General features: G+C 42.9%; 1 protein-coding gene and 1 long non-coding RNA gene across 2 annotated transcripts in view; one reads left to right on the forward strand and one right to left on the reverse strand.

The window, feature by feature from the left end:
* Nucleotides 1-200: 200 nt before the first annotated feature.
* On the reverse strand, nt 201-5,017 carry LOC133047554 (uncharacterized). Its single transcript, XR_009690772.1, has 3 exons — nt 4,880-5,017; nt 3,412-3,626; nt 201-2,336 (listed from the first exon to the last, which is right to left on the reverse strand). It is a non-coding gene; the product is annotated as an uncharacterized LOC133047554 (long non-coding RNA).
* The window catches only part of KLHL14 (kelch like family member 14), a 110,186-nt gene continuing 96,121 nt past the window's right edge, over nt 4,716-18,780 (forward strand). The window contains exons 1-2 of the mRNA XM_061130833.1: nt 4,716-4,763; nt 5,048-6,031. Of these exons, the coding sequence (XP_060986816.1) occupies nt 5,091-6,031 (941 nt within the window). The 5' untranslated portion in view covers nt 4,716-4,763; nt 5,048-5,090. The remainder of the gene's footprint in view (nt 4,764-5,047; nt 6,032-18,780) is intronic.

Here is an 18,780-nt window from a genome sequence, read left to right on the forward strand (position 1 = left end):
CTGCAAATTGAATCTCTCATAACGGGATTTATTGTAAATAGTGTCATATCATTTGTGAGTTCTGCAATAATTTCAGTCAAAGCCAGGGCAAGATATTGGATGTGTGTAATGTACATGATAGAAACATTAGTTTATATACAGATTGTGAATGGATTTTATTATCAATATTCTTTTTTAATTGCTTACAAAAGAGCCATAATTGTAATTTTTCTCTGAATTTAAAACATTCTCAAATAGTGTAACTTCAAAATCCAGAAGAAAGCAGCCTAACCACTTTAACAGCTGTTTAAGAATTGCAATCCCTAACCACCCCCTTTCCCTTCTACCCAAGTTGTTAAATAAGCATTGAAATTAGAGGTAGTTAAAATTTTTGAAATGTGACTTTTCTATTGTTTGGAAATGGCAGAAGTCCTAGTAATCATAATTAGTGATCAACAATATATCCCACCAATAAATATATATATATATATACATATATGTAGAAATTCAAAATTAAGATACTTCAAGGTCTAGAAAACCTTAATTTCTAATTCCCTTATGATAAAATGGAAAGATGGCAATAATTTAAGTGATCAATACTCTTAATTTGCCTTTGGGTTTAGTTCCAAATATGTCATTGGAAGCTCATAAAAGATCAACATCAAAAGCATACCATAAAAATTGTACTTTTAGTGTCTGAAAGTTGGGTGACACTTCACACACTTGATAACTTTAATTGCTAATGAAACAGAACCCCCAAAAGGCACTAAATTACAGTTACACAGTCTTCCTATTCAAGATCTACTAAATAAGAGAAATTTAAAAAAAATAGTAAGGCCAGAGATTTGGATAATCTGTTCTCTTTCCTTTCCCTGCTCTAATAAAAAAAATCCTTTTCTATTATCTTATCATGTATTGGGGCTTTTTTTTATTATAAATATGACTATGAGAACACAGCATCTCAGCAAGATTGAATAAAGTAGTCTTGCTCTCAAACAACCTAGGATATTGATAAAGAAAGACCATTGTGAGGGATAAACGCTTGGGTTGGATCCTGCCTAGTCTATTTAAGAGTAAATATCCCATGTGCATATTAATGTTGATCATTGTTAAGTGGGAAACTCCTGACTTCTAAACCAAAGAATTTTCAGGTTTTCCCCTCCCTTAAGCAGGTGTCTTCCATCTTTTACCAATCAAAGGGGAAGGTTAAAAGGCAGGATTTCAGTAGTACCCTGATGTGTTTTTTAATATGTTTACTAATCAGAGCACATATCAGTTAGAATGAATCATGTTCATATACTTAATAGCCAGCAAAACTCAATTTAACTCAGATCCAGCTTTCTTCCATGTTCATTTTCTTCAAGGGCATACCTACCTTCCTTTTCCTGCTTCTTTTTTTTTTTCCTTCCTTTCTTGGACACCTCCAGCCCCCACTGACAACCAAAATGCAGGGCTATAAATGTAAGGGCGCAATTCATCATGAGATAAGTCTAAGAGAACACGTCCTCTACCAAAATGCACATGAATCTCTGGTACAGCTAAAATTCCAGAGTCATGCTGGGGTTCATTTTGCATGCTAAGCAGGGTCAAAAATGTGAGCTCTCTGTGATCGACCTTATATATCAGATGAGCTCCAAAGTTTAAAGGTTACATTTGTGAAATTGCAGCTGGCTCTCCTAGCACTTGATTCTAGCTCCCGCAAATCAGACTCCTAATTGAAAGGCAAATCTGACAATAGGATAATCTTCCAATTAAAAAAATAAAGTGACTTTTGAACCCTTCCTGCTGAAGAGCTGACAGAGAAGTTCCGAGATGGTTGTATAACCCGACAAAATGATGGAGAAAATATGTTTTCCAACAAGATCATAAAGCTTGAATGATGCAGGGAAGTAAATGTAAAGCGAAGAGCCGTCCTCTATTCTGTCTACTTACCCCCACCCCCGCTGTACACTCAGCCACTCAGTTCTTAGGCAAGGACTCCTGACTTCCAAGTCAGACCCAAACCCCAAACACCAAGACACTATAAAGTGGCATCTTGGCAGACTTTGAGATCAGACGGTTTCTGCATTTCCCAGTGTAGGGGGGTGGGGGGGGGGTGCAGAGTGAAAGGGAAAAGCAGCAATGTAGAGAAATCTGGAAACAACAGCACATCTACAGACACAAAAAGTTTGCATATTGCACAGAGCGCTTGAAGATCATAAATCTATGCATGAGAAAGATGTAGTGGAAATTTTGGGGGGGATTAGAGTTTATTTTTGTCATCTCTGTGAGACAGCTACTCATTCATCCAGATCACAGCTAAGAAAAAAGCTGGTCACAGAAATTAGCAGTTTCAGCTCAGCAGCGAAGTCGCCAGCCTGTGAAGGCAGAGAGAAATTGACTAATTAGCAATGTGCAGTAAAACTTGACGGTTCTTTATAGAGAGAGAGAAGAGAGAGGGAGAAAGAGGGAGCCAGAGGGAGGGGGGCTCGCTTTTTCCCCTTCTTTCTTCCAAAGATGTTTGAAATCGCAGTCATTTACGCTCGACAATTTTTACAATAGCCTTGAGCCATAATTTTGCGAGTCTCTCCAGCATCCATCCCCCTGTATGGTCTCTCTCTACTGGCCAAGCACGACCGTTTCTCTCCCCAACCGTGGATTTCCTATTACTCTCGTTACGACTCACTGAGCCCCAGGCCCAAGGATAATGATGTGTTGTTTCTTGGTAGCATAATTTGTCACACGTACATTTTTTCTTCTTCTTCTCTTGCAGAAAGCTCTGCTCCCTCTCTCACTCTCCCTCTCTCTCCCTCTCTCTCTCCCTCTCTCTTTCTCTCTTTTCTCCCTCTCCTACATTTTCTTGCTGTTGCTAATTCATGGTGATCAAATGATGTACGACAAAATAAATTGTAAAGAGTGACTGCCTGGAGTTGGGAACCAGAAGGTGTTTCCCACCCCCCTCCCAAGGAGAGAGCAAACCTTTAAAAAGGAAGGACAATTGATTTTTGGGGGGGAGCTTAAGTGAGCCTTGACTTTGCAGCTGGTTGAAAGCAGGTAAGTTTCTGGCCTTGTGTCTGCCTTGCGTGTATTTTGTTCTGTCTTTTGGGTTGTTGGCGAGGGGGAGGGCCGGGGAGGGAGTCTTTCAGAGGGGTGGGAGGGTGGCTGTGTGGCAAACGCTCATAAAGAATAAAACTCCAATTGCAAGAAATAAGCAGATGGGGGGGGAAGGCAAAGGAGGAGAGCAAGAAGGAAGGGGAACAGGAAAAGATGGGGTGTGGGGGGGAGAGACAACGAAGCGGGGAGAGCGAGAGGGAGGTATGACCGGGTCCACTTCAAGGGAGAGACTCTGGGAGGTGTTTCGGAGAGCCTGCGCTTTGGGGGGCGCATCGTTGCGGGGGGGGTGGGGGGGCGGGTGCTGCTGGGGGAGGGAGCTTGCGGGAGGTTAGGGTCCACCTGGAACGGGATGATAAAGTGAGTGGAGAGGAGCCCAGTCCGGTGGAAATAGGAAGCCGGCGATCCAGGACTGGCGCCAGGCAGGGCAGAGTGAGCCGCAGTGGAAGGGGCCGGTCCGGCGGGATCCCTCGGAGCCGGGCGGCGGCGGCGGCAGCGGCGGGTCTCCCGGTCGCGCGGGCGGGATGTGGGCAGAGAGGGGCCCTTTCTGCTCAGCCCTAGAAGGTGCAATTACAGGTTAAGGACCCGGCGTATCGACTTCGCCTCGCCTCCCCCACCTCCTGCCCTCCTCCGCCGAGATGCGGGCGGCTCAGACTTTTTACAGAAGTAGTTTCAGGGCCGGGTGGCGGGGGCGGGGAGTGGGGGTGCCCGAGTGGGGGGCCGCCGGGGGCTGCACCCAGGGACTCAGAAGGAAGCGGCGGCTTCGGGCGGCGATGCTGGGTGGGAGGCAGAGACCCCGCCCCCCCACCATCGGACAGCCCCCCACCCCCTCCCCCAACACCTGCCAGTACACTTGAACTTCTCATAGTTCCAGGAGTTAAAGCCACTGCGCCTCGTGCCCGGGAGCGAGAACTGTCCACGCGAATCCCACCGGGCCTGCGGGCTCTGGCTCTTAATCCATCCCAGTGGTCCCACTTCCTCCCTTCTCATCTTTCTCGGGGCCGCCCAGCCGGAGAAAGGGGAGACACATGCCCGAACTTGCGCGCTTAAAAATGCGAGGGGGGTGGGGGGCAGGTCTCGGGGGTGGGGGGCTGGAGGGATTCTCCTGCCAGGTTTAGAGGCGTCTCTGAAAAATTAGCAAAACTGAGTGGGTGACGGGGAAAGCCAACAGTTTGCGAAAGCAGAGAAGCAGGCAGGGCCGGGGTGAGGGAAATGAGCTAGAATTGATAAGGACAGCTCCCGCCTCTGCCGAGTCCACTGAGCTGGTCCTCACCGCGCTCCGCTGCACTTTCCCGGGAGAAGAAAGGGCTTTATCTGCTTCCGCAGACGATTAGCCCGGGAGTTTCTCGGGGCAGCGCGGATAATCGAAGGGGTTCCCAGCGTTTGGAGGGCTAAGGATCGCCCCCCTTCCCGCACGCTTGTCGGGCCCCCTTGCCCACCCACCCACCCCCAAAACTGGACCAACTGCGAATCGCAAAGCTGCGGGCGCCGAGGTGACCTGGAAGCTCCGTCGACGGTCGCCTCTGAGCTCTTGGGGCCCCCCCCCCCCCGGGCTCCCCACGCCCCGGCCTCTCCCCGCCCCGGCCCGGCATGGACACGAGCCCACGAGGTGTCTCGGCCTCAGCCGCCACTTTGCCGTCGCTGCTGCCATCGCTGTCGCCGCCGAGAGCCGAGCCCGGGTGGTTTTAGGAAAAGTGAGGGACCAAGTGTGGGGGTCGCGGAGAGAGGAGTAGCGGGGAGCCGAGCGGGCGCCCGGACCCCCAGACAGGGCCCCGGGGGGCGGGGGGGGGGGCGCTCACGGATCCAGCACCTTCAGACCTGCCTCTTGGGGTCGGGTCCGTCCGGAGACCTGAGCTGAGCACTGACCGTGGTTCTTTGCCCTCCCCTCCCCTCCACACCCTGCCCCACCTCGACCACACCCCACCCCCCCTCCACCACCCTGCTCACCTCCCTCCCATCCCCCACCCCTGTCTGCCAGGTCGGAGGCGGGTTTAAAGCCAGGTGCGCCGAGGCAGCTCGCCATGTCCAGATCCGGGGACCGGACCTCCACCTTCGACCCCAGCCACAGCGACAACCTGCTGCACGGCCTCAACCTGCTGTGGAGGAAGCAGCTGTTTTGCGACGTGACCCTGACGGCCCAGGGCCAGCAGTTCCACTGCCACAAGGCCGTGCTGGCCTCCTGCTCGCAGTACTTCCGATCGCTCTTCTCCAGTCACCCCCCTCTCGGGGGAGGGGTCGGCGGCCAGGACGGCCTGGGGGCCCCCAAGGACCCACCGCAGCAGCCGCCGCAGCAGCAGCCGCCGCCGCCGCCAGCGCAGGAGGAGCCCGGCACTCCATCCTCCTCCCCCGACGACAAGCTGCTGACCAGTCCCCGGGCCATCAACAACCTGGTGCTCCAGGGCTGCTCGTCCATCGGGCTGCGCCTGGTGCTGGAGTACCTCTACACGGCCAACGTGACCCTCTCCCTGGACACGGTGGAGGAGGTGCTGTCGGTCAGCAAGATTTTGCACATCCCCCAGGTCACCAAGCTTTGTGTGCAGTTCCTCAACGACCAGATCTCGGTGCAGAACTACAAGCAGGTGTGCAAGATCGCCGCGCTGCACGGCCTGGAGGAGACCAAGAAGCTGGCCAACAAGTACCTGGTGGAGGATGTGCTGCTGCTCAACTTCGAGGAGATGCGCGCCCTGCTGGATTCGCTGCCGCCCCCCGTGGAGTCGGAGCTGGCGCTCTTCCAGATGTCCGTGCTCTGGCTGGAGCACGACCGCGAGACCCGCATGCAGTACGCGCCCGACCTCATGAAGCGCCTCCGCTTCGCGCTCATCCCGGCCCCCGAGCTGGTGGAGCGGGTCCAGTCGGTGGATTTCATGCGCACCGACCCGGTCTGCCAGAAGCTGCTGCTGGACGCCATGAACTACCACCTGATGCCCTTCAGGCAGCACTGCAGGCAGAGCCTGGCCAGCAGGTATGAGACAACAAAGGTGGGGGGTGGGTGGGGTGCGGTGGGGGTGGGGGGAGCCCGAGAGGCCGGAGGGAGGGGAGAGGGCAGAGACGAGGAGGGAGAGGGGTGTGCTGAACAGGAGGCTCCTGCAGGCTGAAAACAACTGAAAACAAACAATTCAGACTGTGGGGTGGGGGGTTGGGGAGTTGATTTCAGAGTCCCTGAAAGGTCAACGGGAAACTGGCCTCCGTGCATCCCAGAAAGTCCACGTTCTCAGTATCCGCAGAGAGGAAGATGGACTCCTGGGCTGAAATTGACAGGCAGGTGGGACCAAAGGTTCGGGCCATTGGAAGTACAGCTTGGGAAGTCTTCCTACCCAGTCCTCCCTCTACGTCTCAAAATAGGCTTGGCTTAAGGAAAAGGATCCTGTGGTGAGAAGTACCCCCGCCCACTCCACCCATTTCCTGCTTCGGGCAAGCAGAAGTGCCAGGGGATAACTCCAGAAGAAAAGCTTTTCATTCATTCCAACAACTGAAGTTATTTTGTTCGTTTGTTTGTTTGGGGGTTGCTCCCCTTGGAGGTTAAAAGGCTTTGTCTTTTAGGGTCAGTGTTGGAAAGTCTGGCATCGCCCAGACAAACTTTTCTGTCTTGGAAAAAGGAAGACCTTATCCTTTTCACTTTTAAAGGAGAGCCAAGCAAGAGGTTTCAGGGAGGCAGAGTGAAGCCTGCCTAAGTAGCTCCCGTGTCAAAGGGGAGCACAGTTGAAAACTGAGGAGTGGTTCATCTAGCTGCAGTTAGGTCTGTGCGCCTGCTCTGAAGTCACAAAGGAGTTGGAGAATTGTTGTTGTTGCTATTTGGAATGTGTCCCGTGTGTGTACTGAAAGTAGGATTTCCTGTCCAAGGGGAGAGAGAAAAACAATGCCTTTTTAAAATGCTGCTGAGATTAAAAAAAAAAAAAAAGACTGTAGGAATTGACAATTCTGTTTTATTGGCTCCAGTTTTAAAACCCTTTTTAATGAGCCCTCGCAGAGGGTTGCTTTCTCTTTTTAGAAAAGAAGCAGTGTCTTCTCAGTTTCTCAGGATAAAACATCGCGAGTCCAGATGCCAGGTACCCCAGTCTCATCCACTAAGTGTTGTGTTAGAAAGTGCATGGTTTAACTCAGAAGGATGTCTGGAAGATGGGGTCCACTTTCTGCACCCTTATAGAATTAAAGGTTTATTTTTTCATCATGATGTTTCTACCAGACCTGGGTAACTGAAGTTTAGGAAACTGGAAGATAATTCTCTAGTTGTTTAGGGAGCACTGGTGGTCATGTGAGGCCCATGGGAGGCATGGGAAATCTTGAACTTAGAAATCTTGTAAGTTGATTTTTCTACTGTTGGTAAGAAATGAATTAATAACTTGTAGCGTTGCAAGATAACACTAGCAAGACAATAACACAAGCAAGAATCCAAACTCTTATGCTTGAATAGTGAATACATAAGTCCAAATGACAACTAGGACTTGAAATGTATTTTTATTTTGTAAGAGTTCCCATTTGTCTAAAGATCAAGTTGGTAAATTTAATGTGATGGGCAAATGTCACCACACCAAGGAACATTGGTGATCAATATTCTGTTATTTAACTTTTATGACTTTTTAACAACTTACAGGTATACATAATTTAGCATATATCTTACATATTCAGTTATAGTCCTGAACACACATGTATTCATATGTTTTAAAATGTACTATCTAGTGTAAATTCAGAAACCCAGAAGGAAAATAAAATTAAGATTTAACTTGTCCTAAGAGTAACGGGGTGAAATGAGAATTATACATTTGATCCAATAAATAAGCCTAAAGTCCTCAATGCACTTTTACCTGATAAATATGTCCTAGGTTTCAGTGTTAGAAGAGTTGACTTTCAAAATGAAAAATCCATTTCTCACCTTAGTCTGGATTCAGCACGCCAGCTGGGGCCTTCTGGCTCTGTCGTGGTGGATGGCTGAGATACCAGGCTGCCTGGCTCCGTGACCACACGGTCCAGCTTCACTGGGCCATATCATTTGAAGGATATGTAGTGCCGTCTGACCACTGAATGCTTACAAGTGTCATGGATGCTGCAAGAATCTGATACTTCCGCAGTAGGAAGGAGACTGTATTTTCCTTAAAAAGCAGATCTGGAAAACAGTTCATGTGAACCTATTGTTGATCTCAAAGTAATATAATTTTAGACTTTGTTCCATTATTAGTAACCATAGCATTTTAATTTGGGGGACTAATTACATTATTCTGATTTTAATTCACAGAAAGAATGCAAGAATAATCACCAAGACCTTAGCTTTAATGTAGACAAAAATGCTGTAAGTTGCAACCAATAGTATGATATCAGCCCATTTATTTTAGTGTCAGCATAATATAAAAATGTTCTCTCAGTTTTACATGTAGTTTAACAGAGGGATAGATGTGTTAAACAATTATTTTTGAAATTGCATCAGTTTTATTGAAGACAATTGGATGGAAGGGCATTGTATTTATTACTTTTTATCCATCTGTAGTTTCTAAAGTCTAAATATGAAAGAGCTCCTCAAATTCAGAGAAGGAGTTGAAAAATTAAAACTGGCCAGTCTATTGGAATAAGTTCAAAATTCAAGCAAATAGAATAACTTCAAAGGAATTTACTTGTTTAAGAGTACATGTTTTCTATAGAATGCAGGAATATTAATATAATAATTATATATATTTTTTAAAAATTTTAAATTATTGAGTAATTTGGAATTTTTTAAGTCTAAAAAATAAAGCAAGCCAAGCATAGAGACTTTATAAATATGCAAATTAATTTAATTTTGTCTTAGTTGTTAGTTTTTCTTATTATGCCATTTATACTTAGATTCTATTTTATTTTAGCAAACTGAGCACTGATGATATTAAAAAATAAGAGACTTATTATCTTATATTCAAATATATACATAACTAATTTAAAATCACAGGACATGATTGGACAAAAATTAAAATATTTTGAAATCTTATTCCTTAGTTATTTTTATTTTGCTTTATTGCAAGAAATGGGACACAGAAGTTTTTGGAAAAGTTTCTAGAATAACTATTATTAAAGGCTTCTAAAGCACAAAAATTTAATAAAGTGGCATGACTTGCAACATTTAGTGCATTAAAAAGTAAATATCAAAAACTTAGAGTGCAAGTTCAATGCGAGAAACCCCAAAAAGTTTTTTATTTGTATTTTTTAAGTTGTTATGCATAATTTAGTAATTGTCCCAAGTAAATCAAATTGGACTGGATCTCTTACATTTTCATTGCACCTCCCACAGTGTAACAGTTAAATAAACATTTACTGAAAGTTGAAGGAATGGAAATTATAAAATAAGAAAGCCTCAGTATTACGTTTTCCCAATATGTTCTTTAATCTTGACTCCTATTGCACATAGCAAAAATTAATTGAACTTTCTCCAAGAAAACACCTGTAACAGAAAAGCATTTATAAAAATAATTATATTTTTGAATATTTAATTACAAGTTATTGCAGTCCCATATACAGTCCTGTATTGAAGTATAGTTTTCAAGAGATTATATTTTATAGAAGATAAAAGGTTACTTTATAAAAAATTCACTTTCTTCAGTCTTTTCAAAGATTTCACATAAATTGATATAAAAATCTATTTAATCATCAGGAGTACTGATTATCTACTTGCTAAAATGACTTGCAATGATTAAAAAGCCATTAGAATTCCTTAAGGCATAGTTTTGACTCCTGGTTTTGGTGCTTAGAAAGTGTTTCTTTAAATGTAGGATAATATTTTCCATTGGTTCCCTTCCTAAGACCTGAATAAAACCTCAACAAAGCAAACTCATCTTGTATCCATGAATGCTTTAAATCATCGCTTCCCTTTATGTCAATTTGGTACCCTCAGATAAGAACTTGTTAGGTAGTTAGAGTTTCATATCAGAAGTCACTCAGCCATTCAGAATACAATTTGTTTATTATCTCAAACAGGACCATTGATTACAGAATTATGTCACAGGTATGGGAGACAAATAGTTATATCCTACAATCAGAAGGCAGTTAGAGTATATATTAGTGCATTGCACTGGCTCAGAGTACTTACTGACCACAGTGGACATGTTCATATTTCAACTCACCTTTGTCTTTTTCCCCATTTTGAACACATTGGGCTCTCTCGTTACCTTAGCTAATTTCTAAGTTATCCCAACTTTCTACCTTAAAAAGTCAGTGAAAAATATGTTACAGTAGTTACTTCATACCAGATGAGGTTCTAAGTGTTTTACAAACACAAACTTATTCAATGCTCATAATAGCCCTAAGGGATGGATACCATCATTTGCCTCATTTTATAGGTGGAAAAACTGGGGCACAGGGCAGTTAAACATTTTGCCCATGGCGACACAACTAGTAAGTGGCAGAGCCAAAGTCTGAGCCAAGCATGGTGGCTCTTGAGTCTGTGTTCTCATCAATGGTGTTTCTACTTATTACTGTGAGCCTCTCTATCCTGTCATATAATCTGCTGATTGGCCTTAGAGTTATATGTAAAGTTAAGACTTCTGTTTTGGAAAGACATTTGTGAGGGTTAAATTTTATTTTTTTTTTAACTTTTTATTTTACATTGGAGTACAATTGATTTACAATGTTGTGTTAGTTTCAGATGTACAACAAAGTGATCCAGTTATACGTATACACGTATCTCTTCTTTTTCGAGTTCTTTTTTCAATTAGGTTGTTCCAGAATATTGAGCAGAGTTCCCTGTGCTATATAGTAAGGGTTAAATTTTAATGTATCTGATTTTAAAAGAAGCTAAGGAGGGATATTACTCTGGACTAGAGGTCAGCTTTTTTCTTTTCCTGTTAAAGGTCAAATAGTAATTATACTTGGCTTCAGGGTCATATTAATTCTGTTGCAACTATGTCACTCTTCCTTGGTAGCACAGAAACAACCGTGGTAACACAAAATAATACATAAATGAATGAGCATGGCTGTGTTACAATACAACATTTGTGAGCATCAACATTTCAGGTGATTTTTGCATGTTATGAAATATTATTCTTCTTCTGATTCTTTTCAACCCTTTTAAAATGTAACAACCATTCTAGGGGTGGCAGTGGGGACTATTGTAAAAACGAGAGGCAGGCTGGGTTTGCTCTGTGAGTCACAGTTTGCCAAAACCCATTTTAGGCACTTGGGCTATATCAGTGAACAGGGACACAACACTTTACCCTTATTCTAGTAGAAAGAATCCCACTGGTCTTCTTGCTTCTGTTTGGAAAGAGTTCACATCTAAATAATTCTACCCTGCCAAGTTAAAATTTCAACTTTCCATGGTAAGACTTAAGAATTTAAACAGTGATCCCGGGAAGGTAAATGGTGATTAATTAAAGCAGTGAATGAGCTGCTCGTTTTCACAAACATACTGGATATAGACCCAACTAACATAGACTGGTCATTATTCAGGATAGGCTTTAATATCATTGATATGGTATTTTAATGATTTCCGGTAGGAAATTAGAGGAGCCAGGTACATTTAATGCACTGCTTTCTGAGATTGACATGCACATATTGAATAAACTAATCTAGGCATATAAATGAACACATGAACAATTACTTTTCCAAATGCCAAACTATATCTCCAGCTGCTGTGATCAAAGGGCATTGTTGTCAGGACTTCTGATTTCTAAGTGAATCAGCTGGATTGAGTGTATCTGTAGAACCTCTTTGCCTCTCCACAGTGGGTAACCCCTAGCAGAGCACGTGTGCTGTAGGTTGTAGGTTTGGCTTGTGTATTTATCTCCCAACTAGATCAAGTGCCTAGCCTTGACCCCAAAATGTGAGTTCAGTATGAACTGGTATTGGTCTTAAACATAATTGTGGTAGACACTTAGGATTTGTTTCAGTTTTATATGAATTGACAAAGCCAAGAGAAGATAAAAGTGGAGATGATTTTAAAGATGCTTGCACAGCACACAACTGCTGTTTACCAATAATAATGGTAGATATCACTAGTTGAGCACTGACTAGTTGAGCATGAATGTGCTTAATATATTACTTACATTCTTTCTAGTCCTTTCAGTCTTTTAAAACATTAGACAATTGAGGCTCAGAGAAAATAAGTAAGTTGTCCAATTATCTGAATAATGGTGAGTTGAATCAGTTGTCATCCTTTGAAGTATAGCCTCTTGTTATGATTGAATATTGTAAATATGACTTCTAGGAAAAACAAACTCCAATTGACGCCTCCACATCTTTGTTTTGCCACAGCATAGTAGTGATTAAAATTTCCAATTTTCTAACTCGTCTTCAAACCACCAAGCGAGAGGAAGAGAGTAGAAAGCTCAGATTCTTTCCTGCTGGTCTACATACTCTATTAACTAATTCTGAGACTAAGGGGCTAAATAATGAGATTGCTGAGATTTAGTGCTATGATTATTGACTCTAAAAGTAAGGTGAACTGATATGTTTTAAATAAACTCATAAAAGTGATTTCCCTGAGAGTCCAATAGTTAAAAGAGTTCTCCTTCCAAGGCAAGGGAAGCAGGTTCAATCCCTGGTCAGGGAGCAAAGATCCCACATGCCTTATGGCCAAGAAACCGAACCATAAAAAAACAGGAGCAATATTGTAACAAATTGAATAAAGACTTTAAAATGGTCCACATCCAGAAAAATCTTAAAAAAAAAAAAAACCAAACTAAGAACTTTACAATTTAACTGTGAAAACTAATTGTGAAAATAAAACAAACCAAAACAAAGCCTTGAAGCTTGAATTGGAACCAAGAGATTTTCCTCCTCTAGATTTGTGTGCACTGGAGTCCTGGAGAATATCAGCTTTGTTTCTGAGAAAACAATAGAGAGCTCATGTTGATAATATTTATAGTTGATAAATACAACAGGTAGAAGCCAGAATTATAAAAATGCCTGTATGTTTCATTAACAGAAAATAAGATTACTCTAATTGAGATTTTATTCTGTTTACATTTTATTTCAAGTAAAGCAATTATCCTTCAACAACAACAAAAAATACATTAAAAATAAAACAAAAAAAACTCCTTGACAATTAAAAAAAAATCATCTTAAGAATTGCTACACCATAGTGTTTGTGCCTTCTCTCATTCATGTTGAATTCCAGAAAATATATTCAGTGCTGTGTCCTTTTCATTAACATCCAAGATAGTTTATGATGCATGGATTAGTAGTGATGATTTCTCTTAAAAAAAAAAAAAAAAAACAAATAAGCACTATTTTGATATGGACAGGAGAGTAAGGTAGCCAGGGGAAGGACTCTCAGTTGTAGCGTCTATTTTACTGTAAATATCAAAAGGGCTTGTTTCTTCACAAATGTGAATGACAATCATGTTAGAACTATTTGCAACATTAGAAGTAAGGCAGAAAGGTACTAGAGAAAACCTACAGTAGTTGAGGAATGAAAATAGCAAATATTTGAGGTAGAAAGAAAATAAATCATAGGGAAGTAAAAGAAAAACAAAACAGCAGTAACAGAAGTACACAGAAATATAGTAAATCAAAAAAAGTATTAATAAATAAACCATCTTAAAAAGAAACAAAAAGAGAACTAGTAGTAAGGGAGGATAAGCAAGAAAATTCTAAAGTTTGGAGAATATACGCACTCAATATGTGTTGGACTCATAAGCACAAATTAAGAAGCATTTAAGTCACTACATAGTGAACATATAATTTACAGAGTTACAATGTTCCACTAAAAGGGAAAAAGCCTGATTCCTCAAAAGAAAAAAAAGTCAGCAAAAGAAAACGGTCAGTCATGGAACCTTCACTCCTATAACTTGATCTGGTTCAATAATTATACATTTGTAATCAGCTAAAATGTTTATAAATAACTCTTTGTTCTCATGCTATATAGTGAGTAGTTTCAGAAGTGTGGGTTTCAAGGTTATGCCAACAGGAGAAGAAAATACGACTGTGTTCATTGTGAATCTTAATTCCCAGTATAATTGGTGCTGGCAGCAGACCTGAGAAGCAAGGGGACTTCCACGACCTTGGGTAGCTTTTCTAAACTAGGCCAGTGACCGTGCCACACCCACAGTGGGAATTCGGGGCGATGCGTCAAATTTACTGCTAACAAGAACCTCTGTTGTGGAATGGCCCCCAAACTTGTGTCAGACAGGTATAACACACTAAAGTCTGCCATGTTCTGAGATATAGGGTGAAGAACATAGACACATTCATGACTTCATGTAGTTTATATATAAGAAAAAGAGTAAATAGTTACACAAATTAATCACACTGATAATACATGCTATAGACTAGCAAAGTGCCCTGTTCTGAGAGCTGGTCTAACAAGGTGCTGTAACCTTGTCACAGTGGCCGAAGAATTTTTCCTCTGCAGAAGTTTAAGATGAACCTATTTCCAGAGTAGGAATAGAGATGCGGATGTGGAGAATGGATATGTGGACGCAGGGAGGGAAGAGGAGGCTAGGACGAATCGGGAGAGTAGCGGTGACATAGATACACTATCACGTGTAAAATGGAGAAGGAAATGGCAGCCCACTCCAGTATTCTTGCCTGCGAAATCCCATGGACAGAGGAGCCTGACAGGCTACTGTCCACGAGTTCACAAGAGTTGGACACAACTGAGCAACTATACCACTACCTCCGCGTGTGTAAAAGAGGTAGCTGGTGCGAAGCTGCTATTTTGGACAAGGAGCTCAGCTTGTGGCTCTGTGATGACCTAGGGGGTGGGATTGGGAGATCGGAAAGGAGGGGATACATGTATACATGGAGCGGATGCACTTCATTGTACAGTTGAAACAACACAATATTGTAAAGAAATTATATTCTAAAAAAAGAAAGAAAGAAAGATGAGCTTTGAGAGTTGAGATGTCCAGAGTAACGGGTCTGGGGGAGGGCAGGGTCTGAAAGCAGGGAGGCACAAGCTAAGAGAATACTAGGCAGCAAAGAGTTGGTAACTTCCAGGAGCTGACAAAACGAATGATGACTAGAGACTGTGGAAGAGGTGTGGTCAGAATCATAGAGGAAGTTGTCAGCCCTGCTAAGGATTAACCACTACGTGGATGAATCCCATATGGAAAAATCAGCAGGCTTTTATACTTGAACTGACTAAATGAACAGCACTATACAGGAAACACTGCCACCTTTGAATTCATAAACCTAAATGTGTATCTTGGCTCCACTTTAGCTGAGTAAAATGGGTTAAGAATTATATAGTTCAACTTCCCGGGGTTTTGGTCAAGATCAGCTGAGAACATGAGAAAAAAAAAAACAACTTACGAACAGAAAGTGCTATTTGTAATTGATTAATTTTTAATTTTAAAAGATACACTAAACAGATTTACCTGAATACATTTTTGCCCATCAAGAACACTCTTGAACAGATTTGTGAGTTCCCTGATAGCACAGAAATAGACTTGTAAGGACCTAAGAGCGAAGTTGGAGGGATCCGAAGGTGAACACAAGGGCATCAGAAGAAGATGGGGAAATCAGAATTTCTGATTGCTCCCAGCAATTCATGTTTAATTCCTCAAAGGGAAAATGATGGCCTTTTTAGATACTACAAGAGTCTCCTATTCTTCCTTTCACAGAGGAGAGGCCCTCTTCTTTTTCATCTTATACATTCGATGTATAAGCTTGGTTTTCTGCGGCTCGCAGGGCCTCTGGTGTCCCTGCCTGGCTCCCTTCTCCCAGGGTGCCTGCCAGCGGGCTGGTGGTTGCACCTGCGCTGGGACCCAGGCTTCCTCCGAGCTCAGCTGGGCCACCGTATGGAGACTGGCTCACTGGAGGCTGCAGGGAAGTGAACTGAAGAATTACAGTCGGTTTCACTTCCCTGCCTTATGTGCCTTCAGGTGCCTCTGAAGACAGGCGAGGCCAGTGAAATGGAGAGGAGAAGGAAGAGAGAAAGACCCAGGTTAGAGAAGAAAAGAGTCCTTGAAAATGTAGGGGCATTGTTGAAAAATGCAGATGGTTGGATGCGTGTGGATGTCTTGTGTGCGTAGCCCCCCAACACAGTGTACTCCGTGGGCTGCCAACTTGAAATTTTCTGTACAGTGGCTCCCGAGAGGTGTTTGTTTTTTTTTTAATTTTTTAATCAGCTAAAGGTCTTGCGTGTAGGTTTGGGGCAGGGACAAAGATTCAGAGTCTGACACTGAGTGAAGAATTACTGGGTTGGGAGTGTGCCTTTTTCACCAAAAAAGAAAGTAGTCATATTTGTAACTCCTGCTTAGAACAAAGCTGTGGATCCTGACTGGCCCTGATTTTTCACACCCCTCAGAACCAATGTCCCTGGAACATCCTGAGTAAATGGAAAGGATTAGAAGATGGAATGGAAAATGTTTGAGTCAGGGAGGGAAACTTAGAAGAAAGAACTTTAATGCTTTAAGATGCACACCAGGACCTCAGCACTTTCTACCCCATATGCATGAACAGAGGGCCATTGATACTGTGAGGGAGTTCAGCCAGTATTGGTGCCTTATAGACGCAGAAGTGTGCGGCTCCTTGCAGGGACCAGTTTGGTAGATTGGTTACTATGACAACAGTATCGCTACTGTCAGTGGCAATTCCTATGAACTCCCTGTCTTAAGGTTTTCACAAGGGTTCACTCCAAAATGACATCCGGAGACATGGACTAGAGGGTAAAGCTAAGAGATACGTGTATGGAGAGAAAGAGAACATGACGTAATAGGAGATACAGATAAAAATGTTATGCATACAGTGCAAATATCTTAAACCGTTCTATTGCATAGTAATTAAGACCTAAAAGTCAGACAGATTCAGGTTAAATCCCACCTTGACCACATACAAGCTGGCTCTCCTCAGGGAGTTTACTTAACTTGTTTTCAGATTGCTTATCTATAACATGTCGATAATGATGCCCACCTCCTCAGGGCAATCCTGAATGTTGGGTGAAAATATGTACTGCACTTGACATAGTGCCTGACAGTAAATGCATAATCATTGATAGCTTTTATTTTTATAGAAATAGTTCTGTTTATATCAATTTTCCCTTCTGTTCACTTGTTAGGACTCCTAATTCCATACAGAATGTTTATTCTAGAACCGGATTCTCACAGCCTGAGTTTCAAGTGCTGCTCTCACAGTGATGAGGTTTAGCTTGACAGTGTTTGTTTTATCCACCTTTGAGTACACTGCAGAGCTGAGGCCAGTCCTGAGTCTGGTCTATCCTTCTGATACATCCATGTCAGCAACTGAAAAAAAGTTAGAAAAGCCTTTCTGGATTCAGGTTGAACAGCTTTTCTGAGATGTAATTTACATCCAGCACAATTCACCCATTTAAAAAAGTGTACAATCCAATGATTTTTAGTATATTTGTGGTGTTGGCAGTCATCACCACAATTAATTTTATTTTTTATTTATTTATTTTTGTGTGTCCTGGATTCCCCAAGACCACCTTCACTTCTCAGACTAACTGCAAGTTCAAGGGTACTAAGGTTAAGAACAAAGACAAGCCTTTCACCTAGAACATTTTTTTATCCCTCCCTCCCAGAAGACCCCATGAAAGTGAAAGTCACTCAGTCATGTCTGACTCTTTGCAACCCCATGGACTATACAGTCCATGGAATTCTCCAGGCCAGAATACTGGAGTGGATAGCCTTTTCCTTCTCCAGGGGATCTTCCCATCCCAGGGATTGAACCTAGGTCTCCCACATTGCAGACAGATTCTTTACCAGCTGAGCCACCAAGGGAAGCCCTAAAGACCTATTAGCAATCAGTCCCCACTTGGCCCTGCCTTTTGCAGCCCTAGGCAACCAGTAATCTACTCTCTCCATAAATCCATAGATTTTCTTATTCTGAACATTTCAAACAAATGGAATCATGCAATATGTGGTCTTTGAGCCTGGCTTCTTTCATGTAGCATGTCTTCAAAGTTCATCTGTGCTGTAGTATGTAACAATACTTCATTCCTTTTTATGGTTAAATAGTATTCCATTGTATAGATAAACCACACTTTATCCATTAGTGGGTGGACATTTGATTTGTTTCCATTTTTTGCTATTGTGAATAATGCTGCTGTGAGCACTTATGTGTAAGTTTTTGTGTGGACATATGTTCTCATTGGAGAAGGCAATGGCAACCCACTCCAGTACTCTTGCCTGGAAAATCCCATTGATGGTGGAGCCTGGTAGGCTGCAGTCCATGGGGTCGCTAGGAATCAGACACGGCGGAGTGACTTTGCTTTCACTTTTCACTTTCCTGCATTGGAGAAGGAAATGGCAACCCACTCCAGTGTTCTTGCCTGGAGAATCCCAGGGATGGGGGAGCCTTGTGGGCTGCTGTCTGTGGGGTCACACAGAGTCGGACACGACCGAAGCGACTTAGCAGCAGCAGCAGCATGTTCTCATTTCTCTTAGATATATACACCTAGGAGTGGAATTGCAGGGTCATATTGTATCAAGTTAACACTAAACAAGAGGAACCATCAGATTGTTTTCCAAAGCAGCTGCACCATTTTTCATTACAGTTCCAATTTCTCCACTTCCCCACCCACACATAACACCTGTCTTTTTGACTGTAGCCATCCTGATCTATGTGAAATGCTATCTCACTGTGATTTGCGTTTCCTTAGTGGCTAATGATGTTGAACATCTTTTCATGTGCTTATAGGCCACTTGTATATTTTTTGGAAAAAAAGTTTTATCAACTCCTTTGGCCACTTTTTAGTTGGGCTATTTTCCTTTTCTTACTGAGTTGAGGAAGTCTTTTTGACCTTTTTAGGAGGACTTCTTATGGTTCCTAGGTCAAGCTGGGGCCACCTTC

The sequence above is a fragment of the Dama dama genome, chromosome 27 (assembly GCF_033118175.1).
Source record: "Dama dama isolate Ldn47 chromosome 27, ASM3311817v1, whole genome shotgun sequence".
In the NCBI taxonomy this organism is placed as follows: domain Eukaryota; kingdom Metazoa; phylum Chordata; class Mammalia; order Artiodactyla; family Cervidae; genus Dama; species Dama dama.